Source organism: Talpa europaea (genome assembly GCF_964194135.1).
Source record: "Talpa europaea genome assembly, chromosome: 11".
In the NCBI taxonomy this organism is placed as follows: domain Eukaryota; kingdom Metazoa; phylum Chordata; class Mammalia; order Eulipotyphla; family Talpidae; genus Talpa; species Talpa europaea.
In genome coordinates, this window is record NC_140078.1 from 72,749,629 (window position 1) to 72,768,431 (window position 18,803).

Below are 18,803 nucleotides of genomic sequence, written 5' to 3' on the forward strand. Positions count from 1 at the left end.
GGTCATGCATGTGTCTGTGTTCAACAAGAGTCAAGGTGGGGAAAGAGTGACTCCTGGGAGACTGGGGCCTGTTTTGGTTCTCCAGTGGGGAGGAATGTGCTGGCTGCCTGGATTTGGATGGACATGAGGAGGAAAGTATGGTCTAGGATTCTGGAATTGGGGACCAGAATAGCAGAGATTAAATTTGTGCAAATGTGAGCTGATTCTGTTCATTTCTGGGTGATTATGGGTATTGGGTGGAAGGAAGGGGAAGGCCTCCTGGAATTAATTTTGCTGGGAGGCCCCCCTAGACTGGGGGCTGATGCTTTTTGCCTGATCGCTACTGCTGGCACATAGGGAAAGGCCTGGGCACCTGCCACCTCGCTTTCCTCATTTTAAAGTAGATGAGGAATCTGTACTCTGTAAATGCAGTGAGGGGGCAGTTGAAACATGCTGTGTAAACTGGTAGTGGCAAGAACCCACATAGTGTGCTCCAGTCAGCTTTCTATTTTTTTAAATGGCATTAAAAAAGAAAAACTTGATTACAAAAGTATTACAAGTTCATCTTTTACATATTTTGTCTTAAAACATTTTGTCTAATTACATCAATATCTGAATATATTCTTGTGATCTACTAAACTAAGTCAAAATTATATCCAGCCTCTCCCCAGAAGTAATCATTAATATCCTTAAATAAAATATCTTGGATTTAAAAAAATAAAGAGGGTCTCATATATATTATTAATAACATACAGTAAAAAAATTATATGCCTTGAAAACCTGTCTCTATCAGCACCTAAACCTATTCATCATTTCACATCACTGCATGTGTGCTGCCTGGACGTAACATATATTATTTACCTGGAACCACTTCAGACAGTTTCTGAATTCCCAGCATTGCAGCTTGAGGCTGGGGGTGGGGGGTGCAGGGAGGATGCACTCTCGGCATTTTCCTAGGGTCCCCCTAGGATGGGCTGAGGGAGGACAGTCAAGGAAACAAATTGAAGAATTTTAAATACAAAGGTTTTAAAATTGTGATTTTATAAAATTTTAGCTTATTTCCTATAGATTTTCCTTGAGTTTATTTTGAATCTTTTATATTTTGTTAATTTGAACATTTAATTCATTATTTGCATTCTTTACTCTTTAATACGTACTTTTTTTTTTTTAAGATTTATATATTTATTTATTTATACAAGCACTGGGTACAGTCAGAAGTGCGGGAGGGTGAGAGAATTCACCAGACCCAGAGCGGGGAACAGAACGGGCAGAAGGACCGAAGTACACTGCTGAGGGGAGCAGCGGGCGGCAGGAGAGGTCTGTGGGCCATATGGGACCCTTGCCGGCAGCGGGGAATCGAACCGGCGCTGCAGAGGCTGCGGGCAGCTTCGCAGCCCAGCGCTCAACCGCTACGCCACCGGGGAGGCCCTTTAATACATACTTTTAAGGTTACAGATCTGCCTTGAATACACACAAGTTTTTTTCAATGCATTGTTCTAATGATTGGTATTTTCTAAATTGTTTGCGGAATGTTTTTCTTTCCTCAAAATACATCAACAAAGTGTATGTGTAGTGTTTTCAAATCATTTGGTTTATTTTACTTACTCTTTTGTTATTAAATCCTTTTCTCATTACATCATGGTAAAAAATGTTATCCGAACTATTTCAGTTTTTAGGAAAGATATTGTAGTTTTATTAGTAGTCTAGTGTGTGGTTTTTATAGATACTCCACCCCTCAAAGACAGAGTTGGAGAAGACCCTTTCACTACAAGTGAAGTTTTTTTCAATTTCTCACATACTGCTGATTTTGCTTTATGTTTGATGTTATTTTATCAGTGAACAGAACTTTATGAGTTCCATATTCATTGTAATTTTTATTTTTCAACACAATTTTTTCTTTTTTTGTCCCAAATCACATTTTCAGAAATTAACATTTCCATTTCTATTTTTGCGCGCATATACTTAATATATTTTTGCCTGTCCTTTTACTTTCAACTGCTTCATGTCACTTTGCTGTATTCACAGTGGCGGTGATAAAGAATTTTATTCTGTTTGTTGATGATGTTTATTTTGTTTTATTGATTGATTGTTCCTGTAAGGTATTATTTTCCGCAAAGGCAGAAGAATAGACAGGGCTTTTCTTCTCTGGATTTTCTTTCTCCTCTCTCTTTCCCGCTGATGAAATCTGATGGTAGGGGTGAGCATTTCCTTGATTTTCTGCCATGTAGCCCTAAAAATAGTTTGTTTGGCTTGTTTTTGAATTTCAAACAGGATGTACCTTTTTTTGTCTGACTTTTGCTCAACAGAATGTCTTTGAGATTCACTGTGTCTCCTCGTTGAGTCCTGTGCCTTCGCCCCACCTTGACGGCAGTTGGGTGGTTTCACCCTGGGGCTCTGCCCAGCAGTGCACCTGAATACAATCCCTTGTTTGCTGCTGTGCACACCAACAGGAGTGGAACTGCAGGCACATTGTCTGCTTTACCACATGATTCCAGTTTTCACATTGGGGGCCCCTGTCCACTCAGTTCCAGCAGTGTGTGCTCCTCACTACCCCATGCTCTCCACAACCCTGGCAGTGGGGTGGGGCAGGAGTGAGCCAACCTCATGGAGAAGCCTGCAGCCTTGCAGAGGAGTCTGCGTGGAGTGGTGGGGAGAGTTCCCAAGATGTCATTTATTCTGATGATTCACGAAGACCCAGGCAAGCTGCTGCTTCTCAGGAAGCTGCCTCCTCAGACCAGAACAGGTGGTCTCTTGAAAATTCAGAACCTGTGTGAAAAAGGAAAATGCTAGTTCTGAAACGGGCAAACCTAGGGGAAAAGTGATGACTGGTTGGTGGTGTCTCACCAGTGGTTAAGTTGCTGTCTCCTACCACAGGCAGTGTCTTCTGAGAAGAGACCAGGTCCAAGCCAAAGCTGCACGTGGCAAGCAGGCAGCTTCTCCACCTACCATACACCAGAGGCTTAAGGGCTGAAATCCCAACTCGGCTCCTATTTCCCATCACCCCCTGTTCAGGCCATCAGGGGGTGGAATCTGGAAAGCTCCACCTTCTACCATCAAGTTGGTGATGAGTGCCACCCACTGGCTGGGAGGCTGCTCCTCACTGTTATCTTATTGTACCAGCTTAATCACTTGGGGGAGCAAGTAGCCAACCCCCTCTTGGGGGGGTCAATCACGAGGGCTTCATAAAGGAGCTTGTACGAGGGGAGCCTCACAAGCCTGGCACCCAGCACTGTCACAGGCCATATACCTGGCACTCACAGACTCAGAGTTGGGCATGGGGGGGGCACCATCAAGGCCAAAAGTGGCACCCGGGAGGCACTGTCACAGGCCAGATCCCAGGTGTTGTCACAGCTTCAGGCACCAGGAGCTCCATTACAGGGGGGAGCCTGGTGGCAGCACCACAGTGTGGCCCTAGTGGGGCATCTCCATGACCACACTGTCTCATTCCCAGGCTCCCGTTGGTGTCCCAGCTGGGTGAAACCCCAACCCTAGGTCAGAGACTCACTCCTCTGTTACCCTGAATAAGCAAATCTCATGTTCTAGAATTCTCGAATAGCAGTGATGCCCTGCCCCACCCCCACCTTCTATTATGAGAACCATTGAGGGCTGGGCACCTGTTTGCCATGGCATGTGGGTCAGGAGATCTACAGGGCCCTCCATTTGCTTCTGCCAGGCTTACAGATGTTTTCTATGTTGATGGTAGGCCTTCAGGGACATGGGGAAAGGCAGAAGGGGTTTGTTTGTGTGGTGTCAGCTGGCATGTCTGAAGAATCTCCATTTCTCCATATCCTGATGGGCACATCTGTATCTGACTTAATGGTGCACCAAACCTGAGGACCCAGATGGCGTGCAGGCAGTTTAACTTTGCTGGGTGACCATGAGGGAGTAAACTCATTAGAAAACTGGGGAACAAACCAACACCCATGGAACAGATAAGTTTGTTTGGGAGGCATAATCTAGGAGAACCAGGACTTGTGATGAGGATGGTGTGATGTGTGAGTGATCACTTAGTCTACATAAGGCACTGCTCGGACGCCATCTGAGAGGTGGGCTCCACCAATAGCCCCATTCACAATAGGAAACCAAACCACACTGGAGCAAGGCTTCAACACCAGTTTCAATAGACTCCTTATGGGTGAAAAGTTTGGGGCTTCAGAAGATCTCTGGGGTCCCACCCTAACCGATCACATGTAATCTTGTGGTGGCAGCCCTGGCTCGGGTCACCTGCCGACTGCCCATTCTTCTGCTTGACAGAAGACATGTTGGCATGGCATCTGTGAGCAGGGATGTGTCTCCTAACTCAGGGACTTTCTTCTTTCTCCTCATTGTGAGACTCCCCTTCCTGGGGAGCAGAGTAGGAGGCTCCCGCAGGCTTTGTGTCTCTGATTGCCTTTTTCGGGCAGTGGGAAAAGCCCCTCCTCACATGTGCATGGCAGCTGCTCTTGTGATGGCTGGAAGATGGCTTTCTCTGCTTCAGCGGTCTGCTGTGTGCAGGCTCCAAAGCCTGCACTTTGCTACCTGAGCATGTGCATGGGACTGACAGCCCCATTCTACTTCTTTCCTTAGAGACCTGGTTCAGGGGCTGCGGTCAGACCAACCTGGCCTGCAAGATGGTTAAGGGGAAGCTGGAGGAGGTAGGCAAGTGGCCATGGCAGGTGAGCATCCTATTCATGGGCGTGTACATTTGCAGCGGCACCCTCATCCACCTGCAGTGGGTCCTCACGGCTGCGCACTGTTTACAGAGGTCAGTGGGGATGGCTCATGAGCTCCAGGTACTTTCCTTTCTGGCTTGGGACATCCTGGGATCTGGGACCAGGGGCCTGGCTGAATGATCCTATGGTCAGTCCGTGTCTCTCCAACCATTATGGTCTCATTGTTGGTGATGTGCCTCCTACCCATGGTCCTGCAGATCCAAGGACCCCCGAATGTATTCTGTAAATGCGGGGATCGAAAACCTATCAGAAAATGTCACTCAGCTCCAGCTTAGTCGCATCGTGATTCATGAGGACTTCAGCAACGTCATATCCCAGGACATCGCCCTCTTGAAGCTCAAAGACGACATCTCCTGGTCCCCTCTTATCCAGCCTGTCTGCCTACCCAACCAGAAACTCAAGCCATCTATTGGAACCATGTGCTGGGTAATTGGGTGGGGACATGTAAATACTAGAGGTGAGTGAAAGCAGGCAGAGGTCCCCAGACACCTGTGTCTTCTGAATACAATGCCCCCAGCGGCTCATTCATTTGTTCCTTCACTCATTCCCTCCCTCTGTCAACCCACATGCCCTTCCATGTGCTGCACAAGTCTTGGCTGCCATTGACAGCAAGATGTACACAATGCCCTAGTATAAAAGACATGGGCCATGCAAGGACCTCAGTTCCCAAAGTTAAGCTCAATCTAATGCCAAGCCCTTGCAGTGCAGCATGGCAGGAAATTAATCCTTGGCTATTAATGAGGCTCTCTATCTGCTGGTGGCACAAGTATCTCAGGAGATACTGAGGCACTGGGCATTTATCATAGACACTTGTAACTTTGAGACCCCAATGATTCCTGGAGATTTGACACCTTGGGGGCCACCCTGGGGTTCTAGAATCTAAGAGCCTTGTGGGGACTTGCCTTCCAGGGGGGGGGTGGCCCATTTCAGGGTCTTGCCACTTGCCTCAACGACCTTCAAGTTTATGGACCCAAGTTATTAGGGTGATCTTCCTTGTCCTCTTTCAGCTCCTGGGGAGACTTCTGCTTAGTCTTTTGAATGCTCTTGGGCTATTTCAAAAGGCAGCCTGTGGGCTGAACCTTTACAAGTGACCACCTCGGGAAGGGGCCCTACCTCCCATATTAGCTAATGTAGACAACTCCAAGATGGGACGTGCCGAAGAACTGCAGGGATGACGAGGCAGGATTGGTCTCTTTCCAGACACCACAAAGGCCCCCCAAAGCCTTCAGGAGATGGCTGTCAAGATTGTAAACAATGAAGTCTGCAATAAAAAGTACCAGTTCCTCTTCTTAAAGGACCAAAAGAAGTTCATCGGGCAGGACGTACTGTGCGCCACTGCTTACTGGGGCCTGGATTCATGTCAGGTACGGAGTATGTGGACAGGACAGAGGGCCTTTTGGTGCCTTTCGAATGGCACCGGGAAAGCTTGGGAAACTTGCCTTTCCCTGCCCTTCTGTTTCCCAGTCTGTAAAATTTTGTTTCTGTCCACAGTGACGGTAAGTCTGGCAATACTTTCGGGTCATTTGAATACTTCTGAACATTAGTCACATGCCCAGATCTGAGTCGGTTGCTGGTGCACCCAGTTTTGCGTAAATGACAGCATTTTATAAGCATGTTTCTGACTCTCCCATCTTCTATTCAACCTTGTTTTTGAGATTTTTTCCATATTGATTATGTAGCTGTAATTCATTAACAGCTCTATCTACAATAGTCTTTTTGTGAATACGACCTGATTAACCCCTCTTCTTGCTTGTAAATATTGAGGTAGTTTCCAGTTTTCTCTTATCACATACTCTGCTGTTACTAGTATTCTTACACACATTTCCCTGTTTACACATTCCAGAATTTCTAGACAGGGTATATTCTGCTAGGCACTTGAGGCTCCTAGGCTTGTACATACCTTCATCTTTAATAGTACTTGCCAAATTGTTTCCCAAAGTTGTTCTTTTAACCTATATTCTTTTTTTTGTTGTTGTTGTTGTTGTTGTTGTTTGTACATGCACTGGGTACAGTCAGAAGCGCGGGAGGGTGAGAGAATTCACCAGAGCCAGAGCGGGGAGCAGAGCAGGCAGAGGGACCGAAGTACACTGCTGAGGGGAGCAGCGGGCGGCAGGAGAGGTCTGCGCGCCATGCGGGACCCTCCTCTGGCGGCCGGGGAGCAGCCGGGGATCGAACCGGTGCTGCAGAGGCTGCGGGCAGCTTCGCAACCCAGCGCTCAACCGCAGCGCCACCGGGGAGGCCCCTTAACCTATATTCTTAAGGTAGTGTTTGAGAATTCTGTTGCTCCATGTCTTTGCCAGCTTTGATACTGTCATACTATAAAATGTTTGCCATTCTGATGCTTGAGAAACAGAAATAGCACTACCTTGTGATTTTTTTTTTTTTTTAAACCCAACCAGTGCTACAGAGGCTGTGTGGGCAGCTTCACAGCCCGGCTCTGTCTCTGGTGAATCCTCTCACCCTCCTGTGCATCTGGCCTATACCCCGGTTCTTGTATAAATAAATACATCTTTTAAAAAAATCTTTGTTGGAACATATTACCAATATTTTCTTCTATATATTTTATTGTTGCAGGTCTTATGTCTAAATCTTTAATCCATTTGGAATTTGTTTTTGTTTATAGAGCTGGAAAGTGATTCAACTCCATTCTCTTATGTGTGGTCTTCCAGTTTTCCTGACACTATTCATTATAAAGAGACTGTTCCTTCCCTGTTGTATGGTGGTTGTGGCTTTATCATAGTTTAGGAACGGATATGTATGTGGATTTATTTCTGGGCATTTGATTTGGTTCCATTGATTCATATAGCTATTTTTGTGCCATTACCATGTTGTTTTTATGGTAAAGTTTGAAGTCAGGTAACATGATGCCTTTGTTTCTCTCTTTTATTGTCAGGATTGCTTTTGCTATTCAAGGTCATTTGTGGTTTATAGAAATTTCAATATATTTTGGCCAATTTCTTTGAAAAATATTGCTGGTGTCTTGATGGGGATTGTGTTAAACGTGTACATAATTTTAGGCAGGAGAGTCATTTTGTTTATATTGATTCTCCCCCTCCATAAGCATGGGGTGCCCTTTCATCTCCTTATGTCACTAGGTCCTTTAATAATGTCTTATAGTTCTCATGATATAGGTCCTTAGTTAGGTTAATTCTCTTTGAGGCAATTATAAATGGAGTTTTTGATTTTTTTTTAAAGATTTATTTATTTATGCATACAAGAGCTGGGTTACAGGCCAGAGATGCGGGGGGTGCGAGGTTCCACCAGAGACAGAGCGGGGAACAGAACAGGCAGACTGACGAAATACACTGCTGAGGGGTGCAGTGGGTGAGACAGGAGAGGTCTGCTGCACCATGTGGGTTTCTCCCCGGCAGGCCAGGATTGAACCCGCACAGCAGAGACTGCGGACAGCTTCACAGTGCGCCGCAGGGAGGCCCTGAGGTAGGTATCCCCGTTTAGTTTAGAGTTTTTGTCATAAATGGGCCTGAATCTTCTCAAATGCTTTGCAACCCCTTTCAATGACGGTTGTTCCTGCTGTGTGCAGTAGCTCCCTGTTTTTCTGTCGGGGTTATTGACTTTGTTCTGCTGTCATCTAGTTGTGATTATATGGAGGGGGTGAGCCCACCATTGTCACTCTGCCACCATATTGCCAGACTCTCATAAATCAAATTTAGGGGCTAACTTCTTGAGTTGAATACCTAATACTTTATTTTTTGTCTTTTTTTTCTTTGCTGATACAAGTTTTTTTTTTTTTATACAAGGGTTTTTTTTTTTCTATGATTTATTTATGCAAGAACCGGGATACAGGCGCGCAGACCTCTCCTGCCGCCCGCTGCTCCCCTCAGCAGTGTGTTTCGATACTTCTGCCTGCTCTGCGCCCCACTCTGGCCCTGGTGAATTCTCTCACCCTCCTGTACTTCTGACTGTACCCAATGCTTGTATTAAATAATAAAATAAATAAATAAATAAATCTTAAAAAAAAAAGAACCGGGGTACATCCTCCTGGGGTGCGTGGGAGGATGAGAGTATTCACCAGAGACAGAGTGGGGAACAGAACAGGCAGACTGACTGAAATACACTGCTGAGGGGAGCAGCAGGTGAGACAGGAGAGGTCTGCTTCTCGCCAGCCGGCTGGGATCGAACTGGCACTGCAGAGGCTGTGGACAGCTTCACAATGCTGCGCTCAATCTCCTGCGCCACCAGGGAGGCCCCGTGCTGATACAAGTATTTAAGGCTACACATTTCTCTCTAAATATTGCTTTAGCTTAGTGCCACACATTTTGATATGTATCATTTTTATCAGTCTAGTTTTAAATATTTACATAATCTCATTTTTATTTCATATTTACCATTATTTAGATTTTTTTTTCACATTTCCAAATACATGTTTGTTTTCATTATTGATTTCTAACTCAGTTTCCCGTTAGTCACAAACTTAGTTCTACAGTAACACTAGTTGTATGGTATATGTTGAGACATGTTTGATGGCCTATAATGTAGTTAATTTTTTAAATGTTTATTTCATTATTTTCTGTTTCTAGTCGTCTTTCTTCTGCTTTCCTTCAGAGTGATTTGGTTTTAATTTTCAGTCTTCTTGAAAAAAAAAAAGATTTACTCTTTCCAGGTTTGTGTTTGAACTATTTAAAGCCATGAAATCATCTTTTAGTTAAGTTTTGGATTCATCTCTTAAATTTAGACTGTTGTGGTTCCATTGTTATCTTATTTTAAAATACTATGTTTTGTGATCTGAAAGTAAATGTACACATTTTCTTATAAAAAAAGTAATACATACATGAAAAAATTAGAAAATGAGACTTTCCTATAATCAAACTACCTAGAAGCTTCCACTCTAAGTTGTCTCATTTATACCACTAACATTTCTTTCTATACATATTTAAACCATTTTAGGTTTTTTTCTGGTTTTGACTTTTAACAAAAAATTATAATTTTATCCATCTTTTAAATTTTCACTTGAAATATATTTGGGATGCTTTCTTTGTGAATATAAATTTATTCCATTCCCTTTAACTGCTGGATAATGATTCTTTCATATGACTATGTCATAATTTATCTAACCATTCTCCAATTGATAGCGATTTTAGCTCATTTCAGTATTTTCTTACCATTTTCATATATCTTTTCACATTTGTTCAGGTATTTCTCTAGATTGCATTTTTAGAAGAATAATTACAAGATCGTTGTATGCCTATTTAGAATTTTAATGGATATCAATAAATTAGCATCCTCAAAGATGTGGTCCCATTTGTGTTAATACCAACAGTAGACGAGGGTCTTATTTTCCACATCAGCAGCATTAGGTGTTATTTTTTGTTCTAACTTTTGACACACTAAAGCTTTAATTTTTGTTTTGGTTTCATGAAATTGAGCTATTTTATAACTTACTTGTGTAATGGAATATTTAATAGGAAGTTTCAAGGAAGTCATCAGAATACACTTTGAAAGGTTCGGCGCGGTAAAGAACAGCCAGGCCAAGCTTCCTTGGGGGAAGGGAAAGTTTATTGCTCCCGGGCGGACCTCACAGACCCAAGGTGGGGGTCAGTGGAGTCACGCACGTTGTTAGGGGGAAGCAGAATTTTATAGGGTGAGGCGAGGTCAGGTGGGCTCGTTCAGCGGGAAAAGTTTGTAGGGCGCGAAAAGGTTCGTGGGGCAGGTAGGGGGTTCTTTGTCTGAGAAGAGACTCGTGGGGGGGAGGGGGGAGGCGCACCGCCTGAATCCTCCAGGCAGGTATCCGCATTCCTGCCCCCAGGGGGGCTTCCTGGTTGGCTCCTGCATTCCGGCCCCCTGCAAGGACCTTTCACACTTGGTACCAGAATTCAAAGAGAATTGTGTGACTGATAATCTACTACACTTGGTACTGAAGGGTAAGGAGGGTGGAGCAGGAGGTAATTTTGTGAGGAAGATTTCTCCGGAGAGATTCTCCTGTGCTCTCACCCAGCCCTTCTAACAGGATGGACTGAGGGTATCCTCGAGTCTCCCAGAAGGAATTTTAGCAGGATGCGTGCCTCTCCAGGGGAGAGACTGCAGTAAATCTTCCCCAGGCCTAGATAGCAGGAAGTGCCGGTGAGATAAGCCAGCATTCCTGCCTCCTCGCTCTCCTGCTTTAACCTTGCAGACTCAGCATAAAGCCATAGCAGGATGGGGTAGGAGTGGGGAACTAAAGGGAGGGGTGGGGAGAGAACAGACCTGGCTTCCTCCTTCCCGGGCCTCCAGTGCCAAACCCCTAGATGGCAGTGGGGATATTTTTTTTTTTAAATGAAATTTAGCCTTGTGATTACTGCATGGAAATAGATATTCTGATTTCTGAACTGAGATGTTTATGTGACAGTGTAATTGTAGTGATTATGATTACATTAATCACAGTGAGCAAAACATTCTGGTTTTGTCCAAGTTTATATGTAGTCTCAGGGAAAGAACTCACCTTTTAAATAAATTTTGAAGGGACAAGGGAAGTTCAAATAGTAGTTCAATGTACCATTTATACTTTTCCCTCTCCTTTGCCCATATTTTTCTATTAAAAGGACTTGTTTCTATTGATTTCTAAAAAATTGGAATATTATATGCTATAGTAATTAGTAGTAAAAGAGCATAGTGTGTTTTTAAATTTAATTTCAAGTGGTTCATTATAGTACAGAAACTCCTCTTATCCCTGAGGGATCTATTCCAAGACTCCCAGTGGATATCTGAAATCATGTATAGGGCCAAGACCTGTATGTTCTGTTTTCCCCTATACATATGAACCTATGATACAGATTGATTTATAAATTAGGCACAGTAAGATTTACAACAAAAACTACTAATAAAATAGAACAATTGTAACAACATATATACCAAAATAACAATTATGTGATGTGGTCTCTCCTCAAAATATCTTATTATACATAATGATTTGGGACCTTAGTTGACCTCAGGTAACTGAAACCATGGAAAACAAGGAACCAAGGTTAAGGGGGACTATACGCGCGCACACACACACACACACACACACACACACACGGACACACTTAATTGTTGAACAACATGGAAGTTGGGGTGAAGACTCCACACACAGTCAAAAATGTGTGTATAAGTTTTGATGCCTACAAAAGTAACTACTGTTATCTCCTGGGAACTTCAGGAGATTGGTTTCAGGACCCTCCTATCCCCTTTCCCCCAAAGGTACCAAAATTTAAGGATGCTCAAATCCCATATAGTTAGCCCTCCATCTCCGTGGGCTCCTATGTGGATTCCGGTATGTACTTTTTATTGGTTTTTGGTATGTATTTACTTTGTAATAAGCAAATTCCCTGGATCTAGTTGATTCTCTTGATTTTAGGAATGATAAATTTGCCTTCATCTTTTCAACATCTGGGATTGGTTGAATCTTGTATGTACAGAGCCCTCTGATAGAAAAAAATTCACATGCACAGTTCAAACTGTTGTTCAAAGGTCAACTGTACACATACATATTGATGGAGAGAATATAAAACAAATATGGTAAAATATTAATAATTGGTGGATCTGGGTAAAATTACAACACTTTTTTTTTATAGATTTATTTATTTATACATACAAGAGCTGGGGTACAGGCCAGAGATGTGGGGGTGAGAGGATTCACTAGAGACAGAGTGGGGAACAGAACAGGCATAATGACTGAAATACCCTGCTGAGGGGAGCAGCGGGCCAGTCAGGAGAGGTCTGCTGCGCCATATGGGTAGCTCCCTGGCTGGGGATCGAACTCGTGCTGCAGAGGCTGTGGACTGCTTCATAGTGCGGTGCTTAACTCCTTGAGCCACTAGGGAGGCCCCAAAATCACAACACTTTTAACTTGTCTGTAAGTCTGCAATTATCTCAAAGTAAAAGTCACCCCCAAAACTTTGGGAACTGAAGTTCTAACCCTTTGTAAACAGCTTTACAATATTTTACCTGCTTGTCCATCATTTACCTTTCCTTGGTATGGGTTTTTCCCCCCAGTTATTTAAAAATTTGATGTGTTCACATTTATCATTATTTCCCTTGTGCTTGTAGTTTTTGTGCAGTGCTTAGAAGTACCTTCCCTACCCCCAAATTATAAAATTATTTACTCATACATGTTGTTAATTGTTTTCTTCAAATGCTTTAATTTTGATTCATTTGTAAGGTTGAGAAAGGGAATCAAATTTAATTTTTTCCAAATATTTTTCTCCAAATGTAACCAGTTATATAAAAATTCTTTTATTGAATACTTATGCTTTTTTTGGCAGTGAATTAGAAATGTCCTCTTTTTTATTTTCTGCATTCCCATCTTATTCTGGTTTGTTTCTGTCACTTGCTGTCTCATTCCTGTGCCATCACCACTCTGTTGAAATTATTGTAGTTTTGTAAATTTTTTTTATATGTGGTAAGGCAGGTTCTCTTCCTTATTCAGTTACTTTTAAATAATTTACCTGGCTGGTCTCCCATGTTCATTCTAATCAAACAATTTTAGTATAATGCCAAAAACAAAACTATGTGGGAATTTTGGTGGAAATTGATAGATTAATTTGGGGGAAATAGACTATTTTGCTCTATTTCTTTAGGTCCCCAGAGCAGACATTTTTTCCACATAATTGGTATAAGCTGCTGTTTAATTTTATTCCTCAGTGCTTTATGTCATTACTGTAAGCAGTATGTTTTCTTTCATTGTATTTTTAAAAAAGATTTATTATTCATTTATACAAGAACCAGGGTATAGGTCAGATGTGCGGGAGGGTGAGAGGATTCACCAGAGACAGAGCGGGTAACAGAACAGGAAGATTGACTGAATACACTGCTGAGGGGAGCAGCGGGCACAACAGGAGAGGTCTGTTCACCATGTGGGACCCTCTCTGGCTGGCAGGGATTGAACCGGCACTGCAGAGGCCGCTGACAGCTTCACAGAGAGGCATTCAACCGCCTGGCCACCAGGAGAGGCCCCTTTCATTATATTTTGTGTTAGTATTTTTTATTGGTTTTTGGTGTGTATTTACTTTGCAATAAGCAACTTTCCTGGATCTAGTTGATTCACTTAATTTTAGGAATGATAAATTTGCCTTCATCTTTTCAACATGTATGCCTCTTACTTCTCTCTCCGTCTTTCGCAGTGTCTGGAGCTAGATTCCAAAACAACTACTCTGTCTTCCAGCAGACACTGTGTCATTTTGTTTTAGGTGTGTTTCTTCTAGACACCATTAAGCTGGAAGCTATTTTTTCCCCCAACACATCTGCGAGCCTGTCCTTTAATCCATTTACCAAGAAGAATGTTTCTTTTTGTTCCCCCGCCTTACATTTTGGTTTGATTTCTTGCCCCACCACTTTTCCTCTGTAGTAGTTTAGAAGTTGTCATATCTGTTTCCTTCTACTGCCAGTCACCTTATATTTTCCACATATTTAAACTTGAATTAAAAACAGTGGACTTGGGCCTCCCTGATGGTGCAGCGGTTGAGCGCTGGGCTGCGAAGCTGCTCGCAGCCTCTTGCAGCAACGGTTCGATCCCTGGCCGCCGGCGAGGGTCCCACATGGCGCGCAGACCTCTCCTGCCGCCCGCTGCTCCCCTCAGCAGTGTACTTCGTCAGTCTGCCTGCTCTGCTCTCCCCTCTGGCTCTGGTGAATTCTCTCACCCTCCCGCGCTTCTGACTGTACCCAGTGCTTGTGTAAATAAATAAATAAATTAAATAAATAAATAAATAAATAAATCTTTAAAAAACAAAAACCAAAACCAGTGGACTTGTAGCTTCTACCTTAGCACGACCAGAACCTTCTTTCATTTTCACTTTTTCAGTGGATTTTTTTGGGCTGAGCTTCATGGAAGTACTTCTACCTCATCATGAAACATGTCATGTCGGGAAGAGCCATTCCTTTCTGTATCACTGTGGCATTTCAGGAACGAGTGTCATAAGACATGTCTTCTTCAGCTTCTAAGATTCCCTGTGCCCTGACTCTGTGCAGAGTCAGTTCCATCTCTCCCGCGTGCCAGGACCATCCCTTCCTGGTCATGGTGTGCTTTTGTTTCACTCATCTGTTGGCTTCAGATTTTTACTGTCTTTTTTTAGAACATGTTTAATTTATGCATTTGTCCAACAGACGCCCTGTGCTGGGTCTTGGACTCTACCCAGGATGGGTACACTGCCCAGGAAAGGGGCACACTGCAGGCAGAAAACAACAAACACAGAGGTGGTGTGGATTGTGCTCCATAGATCACATGCTTGTCTAGACCAGCAGCAGATTATAGAATAAAGACTGTATTTCACTTGAAAAATATTGGTCCACGTTCTGGAACATTCATTCGGAGTAAGGTAACTTATCTGTTCCTTAAACGTTAGGTAGAAGTTGCCTGTGAAACTAGCTAGGCCTGTTTTCCTTTAAGGGGTTGATCTTGGGCAATATTTTAAGTTTTATTTCCCTCGGTTGTTGGGCTTAGATGGTTTGCATTTTCTTCGAAATTAGTCATTTCATCCAGAATATAAATCCACAAAAAGGAAGTTATAAACATTCTTCAGATTCTGAGAAAGTATATTTTCCTTGCATGTGGTTCTTAGTCCTTTTTCTACTTATACCATTAAATCTTTGCATTTTCCTTTTCTTCTGTTTTTCTTGGTAGGACAAGGTGCTTATCTATTTTTGTTGTTTTTTAAAGAACGAACTGTGGACTTCTTTTTTCAAGTCTGTGATTTTCTGCTTTCTAATGCATGAATTTTCCCCTTTTTGTCTTTATTAATTCCTTCTCCAGTGTCCTGAGCTGAATATGCAGTAATAAATAATTAATGACGATAACAAAAATTTATTTTCATTTTATCTTCTTTAATATTAAAAGGGTATGATCAGGGATACTTATTTTTTCTGCACTCTAATCATAGATAATTGTTTTTACTTTAGCATTTTTGAAAGTTAATTTTTCCCCCCATTGATGGATTGTTTCACACTTTGTTATTGGATTCTGGTTTTATTTCACTGTGGTATGAGAATGCCCATGTATATGATCTCTCTCTCCTTTTTTTCTCTGGGATCTAGTTAATCATATTTCTCAGGTAAGAGTCCTCACTCTGTCATCACTAGCTTGATTATCACTGCCTTAACTTCTCTCCATCATCTTCCCCCAAAAAGGCTCCTACCCTAATCTGTTTAATAGACATCATTAAAGATGATGTATTGTTGCTATATGATCATTTAATTTGCATAAAGACGATGCTACACATCCCCTCCTGTATTTGTTTATTGAGGAGTCTCAATTTGTTAGAGAATCCACATTGATTTTATTCCTTCAGGTCATTGCTCCCACATACCTTATATCAAGTTTTTCTACCTCCTCCAAACATCATTTTGGGCAGCATCCATAATTTTTAGTTGCTTTCAGTTATTACATGCCTGTCTTACTATAAGGTTCGATTTAAAAATTGATTTGCTTTAAACCTGACCAAAGCCTACCCATCTCCCTCCTCCTGTGCTTCTGGGGACTGGGGAGTTCTGCCTCTCGAGTGTCTTTCTCTGTCTTAATTTTCAGGATTCCCCTAGATGTGCTAAGTGTTGACCTCTAGTTGGTTTTATTTTATTATTTTTTTAAAGATTTATTTATTTTTGCATTCAAGAGCTGGGGTACAGACCAGAGGTGTGGAGGGTGAGAGGATTCACCAGAGACAGAATGGGGAACAGAGCAGGCAGATTGCCCGAAGTACACTGCTGAGGGGAGCAGCGGGCAAGACAGGAGAGGTCTGCCGTGCCATGTGGGCAGCTCCCTGGCTGGCTGGGGATTGAACTCGTGCTGCAGTGGCTGCGGACTTCTTCATAGGTTGTGTCTTAACTGCTTGTGCCACCAGGGAGGCCCTCTAGTTGGTTTTAGACAGCAAAGGCCTTGTCAAAATTCTTCATCTGTCTTCAGTGAGATTCTGTGTCCTTCATTGAACAGAGAGCCTCAGTTTTGCTACAAGTAAGCCCCTTCAGATTTGTCGATCTTGAGTATTATTTTAAAACAGCTGCTTCATCCTAAGTCATAAAGTCCCAACACCACATGTTTTTAATTAGCTTTTACCTTCTTAACTCTTGACATTTATCTTGCGGAGTGTTGTGATAGCAGCGTACACCTTCGTTTTCTTTGTCTTTCCTTCACCATCTATTGCAGGGACCTCCTTCCCCACAGACACAACACTGAGGAAGGTCTCCTCACGTGCGGCGTGGCCTTGGTTCTCCACGGCGCCACTGGTCTGTTTTTCTCTCTGCGCCACTACCACTCTTTCTATAATTATAGCTCTGAAATATCCCTCGCTCTCTCTTAACTTCTGGTGGGTCAGATTCGCCCCTAGCCTGACCAGTCTGTTCTTTCTCGAAACTGCCACAGAATTCGTGGCTATCCTTCCATATCAGCTTTAGAATCAGATTGTCAAGGTCCTGAAAAGTCTCGCTGGTGTTTTATTTGACATTGCTTGAACTTTAGAGATGAATGTAAGGAGAATGGACATTTTATAATTTTTAAATTATTTTTACTCTATTGAATTGACACAAAAGAATATAAAATATGTATGGAGCATTAAAAATATAAAATATGTATGTCCCCACCACCCAGCCTATGAAATAACATGTTACCAGAAACCTCGAAGCTTCCTGTGCTGGTCCCCAAATCTCGAGCCACAGTCTCTGCTTCTGTGCTCTGGCATTTGCTGATGCTGTCTCTTCCCTGTGTGCAGGGTGATATTTTATTAAGAGGGAGGACTTGTTTTCTAGGGTGTTTTCTGTAGGGCCCTTCTGAGCCATGGCTCAAAAATGGGTTCCCTCAGACAAAGTCCATATTTGTTTCTGCCAGATACCCGAGTGTATGACCACCCCAAGACCACTTCACATGTTAGCTCTGGCTCAAGTCAAGCGGACGCTGAGGGGTCCTGTTTGCAGTTTTTTCTCACCAGAAGGTGTGGTCCTCTTTGGAAGTGTAGCTTTTTCCAGGTTTCCTCTTAGGCCCCACTTGGTGGCCAAGCCCTGGGTTTTGGGCTGTGAAGACCAAAGCTGCATTTCACTGAATTTGGCAAATGCTTTTGGGGCAAAGCTGACTTCTGGGCTCTGTCGCCCACTCTCCCTTGGGCTTTGGGCTCTGAGGATCACCCAAGCATTTAATTACAATCACAAACAATCTCACCTATTTGGTTCTCTTTTCGGCAAGGCTGAATCTATTCTGTGCTACAGAATGCCAAATTCTGAGAATGGACTTTTTTTTCATAGTTTTATGTTGCCTCATCTGTGAACAATAAGTAGATATGCTTTAATAGAGTATGTTCTTAGGTGTAGATCCTTTCCTGTTAAGTGTCTTACGGTCTCTTCATTAGATTATGTCCTGTAAATCTTGATTGGCCCCATATTTAAAAATACATATCAGAGGTTGAGATTGTGTGTGAGTGAGCTGTTTTACTGATTTATAAAATCTTTTAACAATACAGAAGGTAAAGAAAGATTTTTAGAAAACCATAAGAAACTGGCATTAGCAGGAATGACAATGATTACCCTTTAATGTCTGTTGTTGTAAACATTATTCTTATACATGTACCTGCTTTGCACAAAAAGTGGGGTCTGCTGTGCATTTCAAGTAGCTCTCCCTGCAAGCAGGATTGAAGAGGGTCAAGGGCAACAGCTTGGAGGTCCACCGGGATTTAAGGGCAGCAGAAGAGGAGGCCTGAGAGTTATGGTCTGAGAGTCAGCAGAGGCCAGTGTTGTCCGGGGCTTGGCCTCCCTCCCACCCCATCCCTGTACAACTTCTGGGTCCTCAGAGCAGGACACATGGTGGGGACAGCACAGGTCTAAGGCAGCTGTGGTAAGGATTTGGCCGGGAAGGCTTGCAGGGAGCCCTTCCTGTTCCCTCCCTTATGCATTCCTTCTTCCCCTCCACAGGATAACTCTGGCAGCCCTCTTGTCTGCCAAATGAACAAGACCTGGATTCAGATGGGGGTGGTGAGCTGGAGCTTTGGCTGCACCAAAAGCCGCTTCCTAGGCATCTACACCAGCACCTCCTACTTCACCCCGTGGATCAAGAGGCAGGTCAAGGAAATGAAGTTCACCAGTAGGGCCACCTCTGCCTTCCTGAGCCCAGTCTTCCTCACTGGCTACATTCTGCTGGTCTCCTTGGGCTCCCTGTGGCTTTTGTGA

The 18,803-nt window shown here is 43.1% G+C and overlaps 1 protein-coding gene across 1 annotated transcript; it reads left to right on the forward strand.

The window, feature by feature from the left end:
• Positions 1–4: 4 nt before the first annotated feature.
• LOC311180110 (serine protease 46-like) lies at positions 5–18,803 on the forward strand (the record flags this gene model as incomplete). The annotated part of the gene is made up of 5 exons (XM_084247772.1): positions 5–35; positions 4,546–4,723; positions 4,889–5,148; positions 5,892–6,055; positions 18,549–18,803. 5 exons carry the CDS (start codon positions 5–7, stop codon positions 18,801–18,803), a joined length of 888 nt encoding a protein of 295 aa, XP_084103898.1.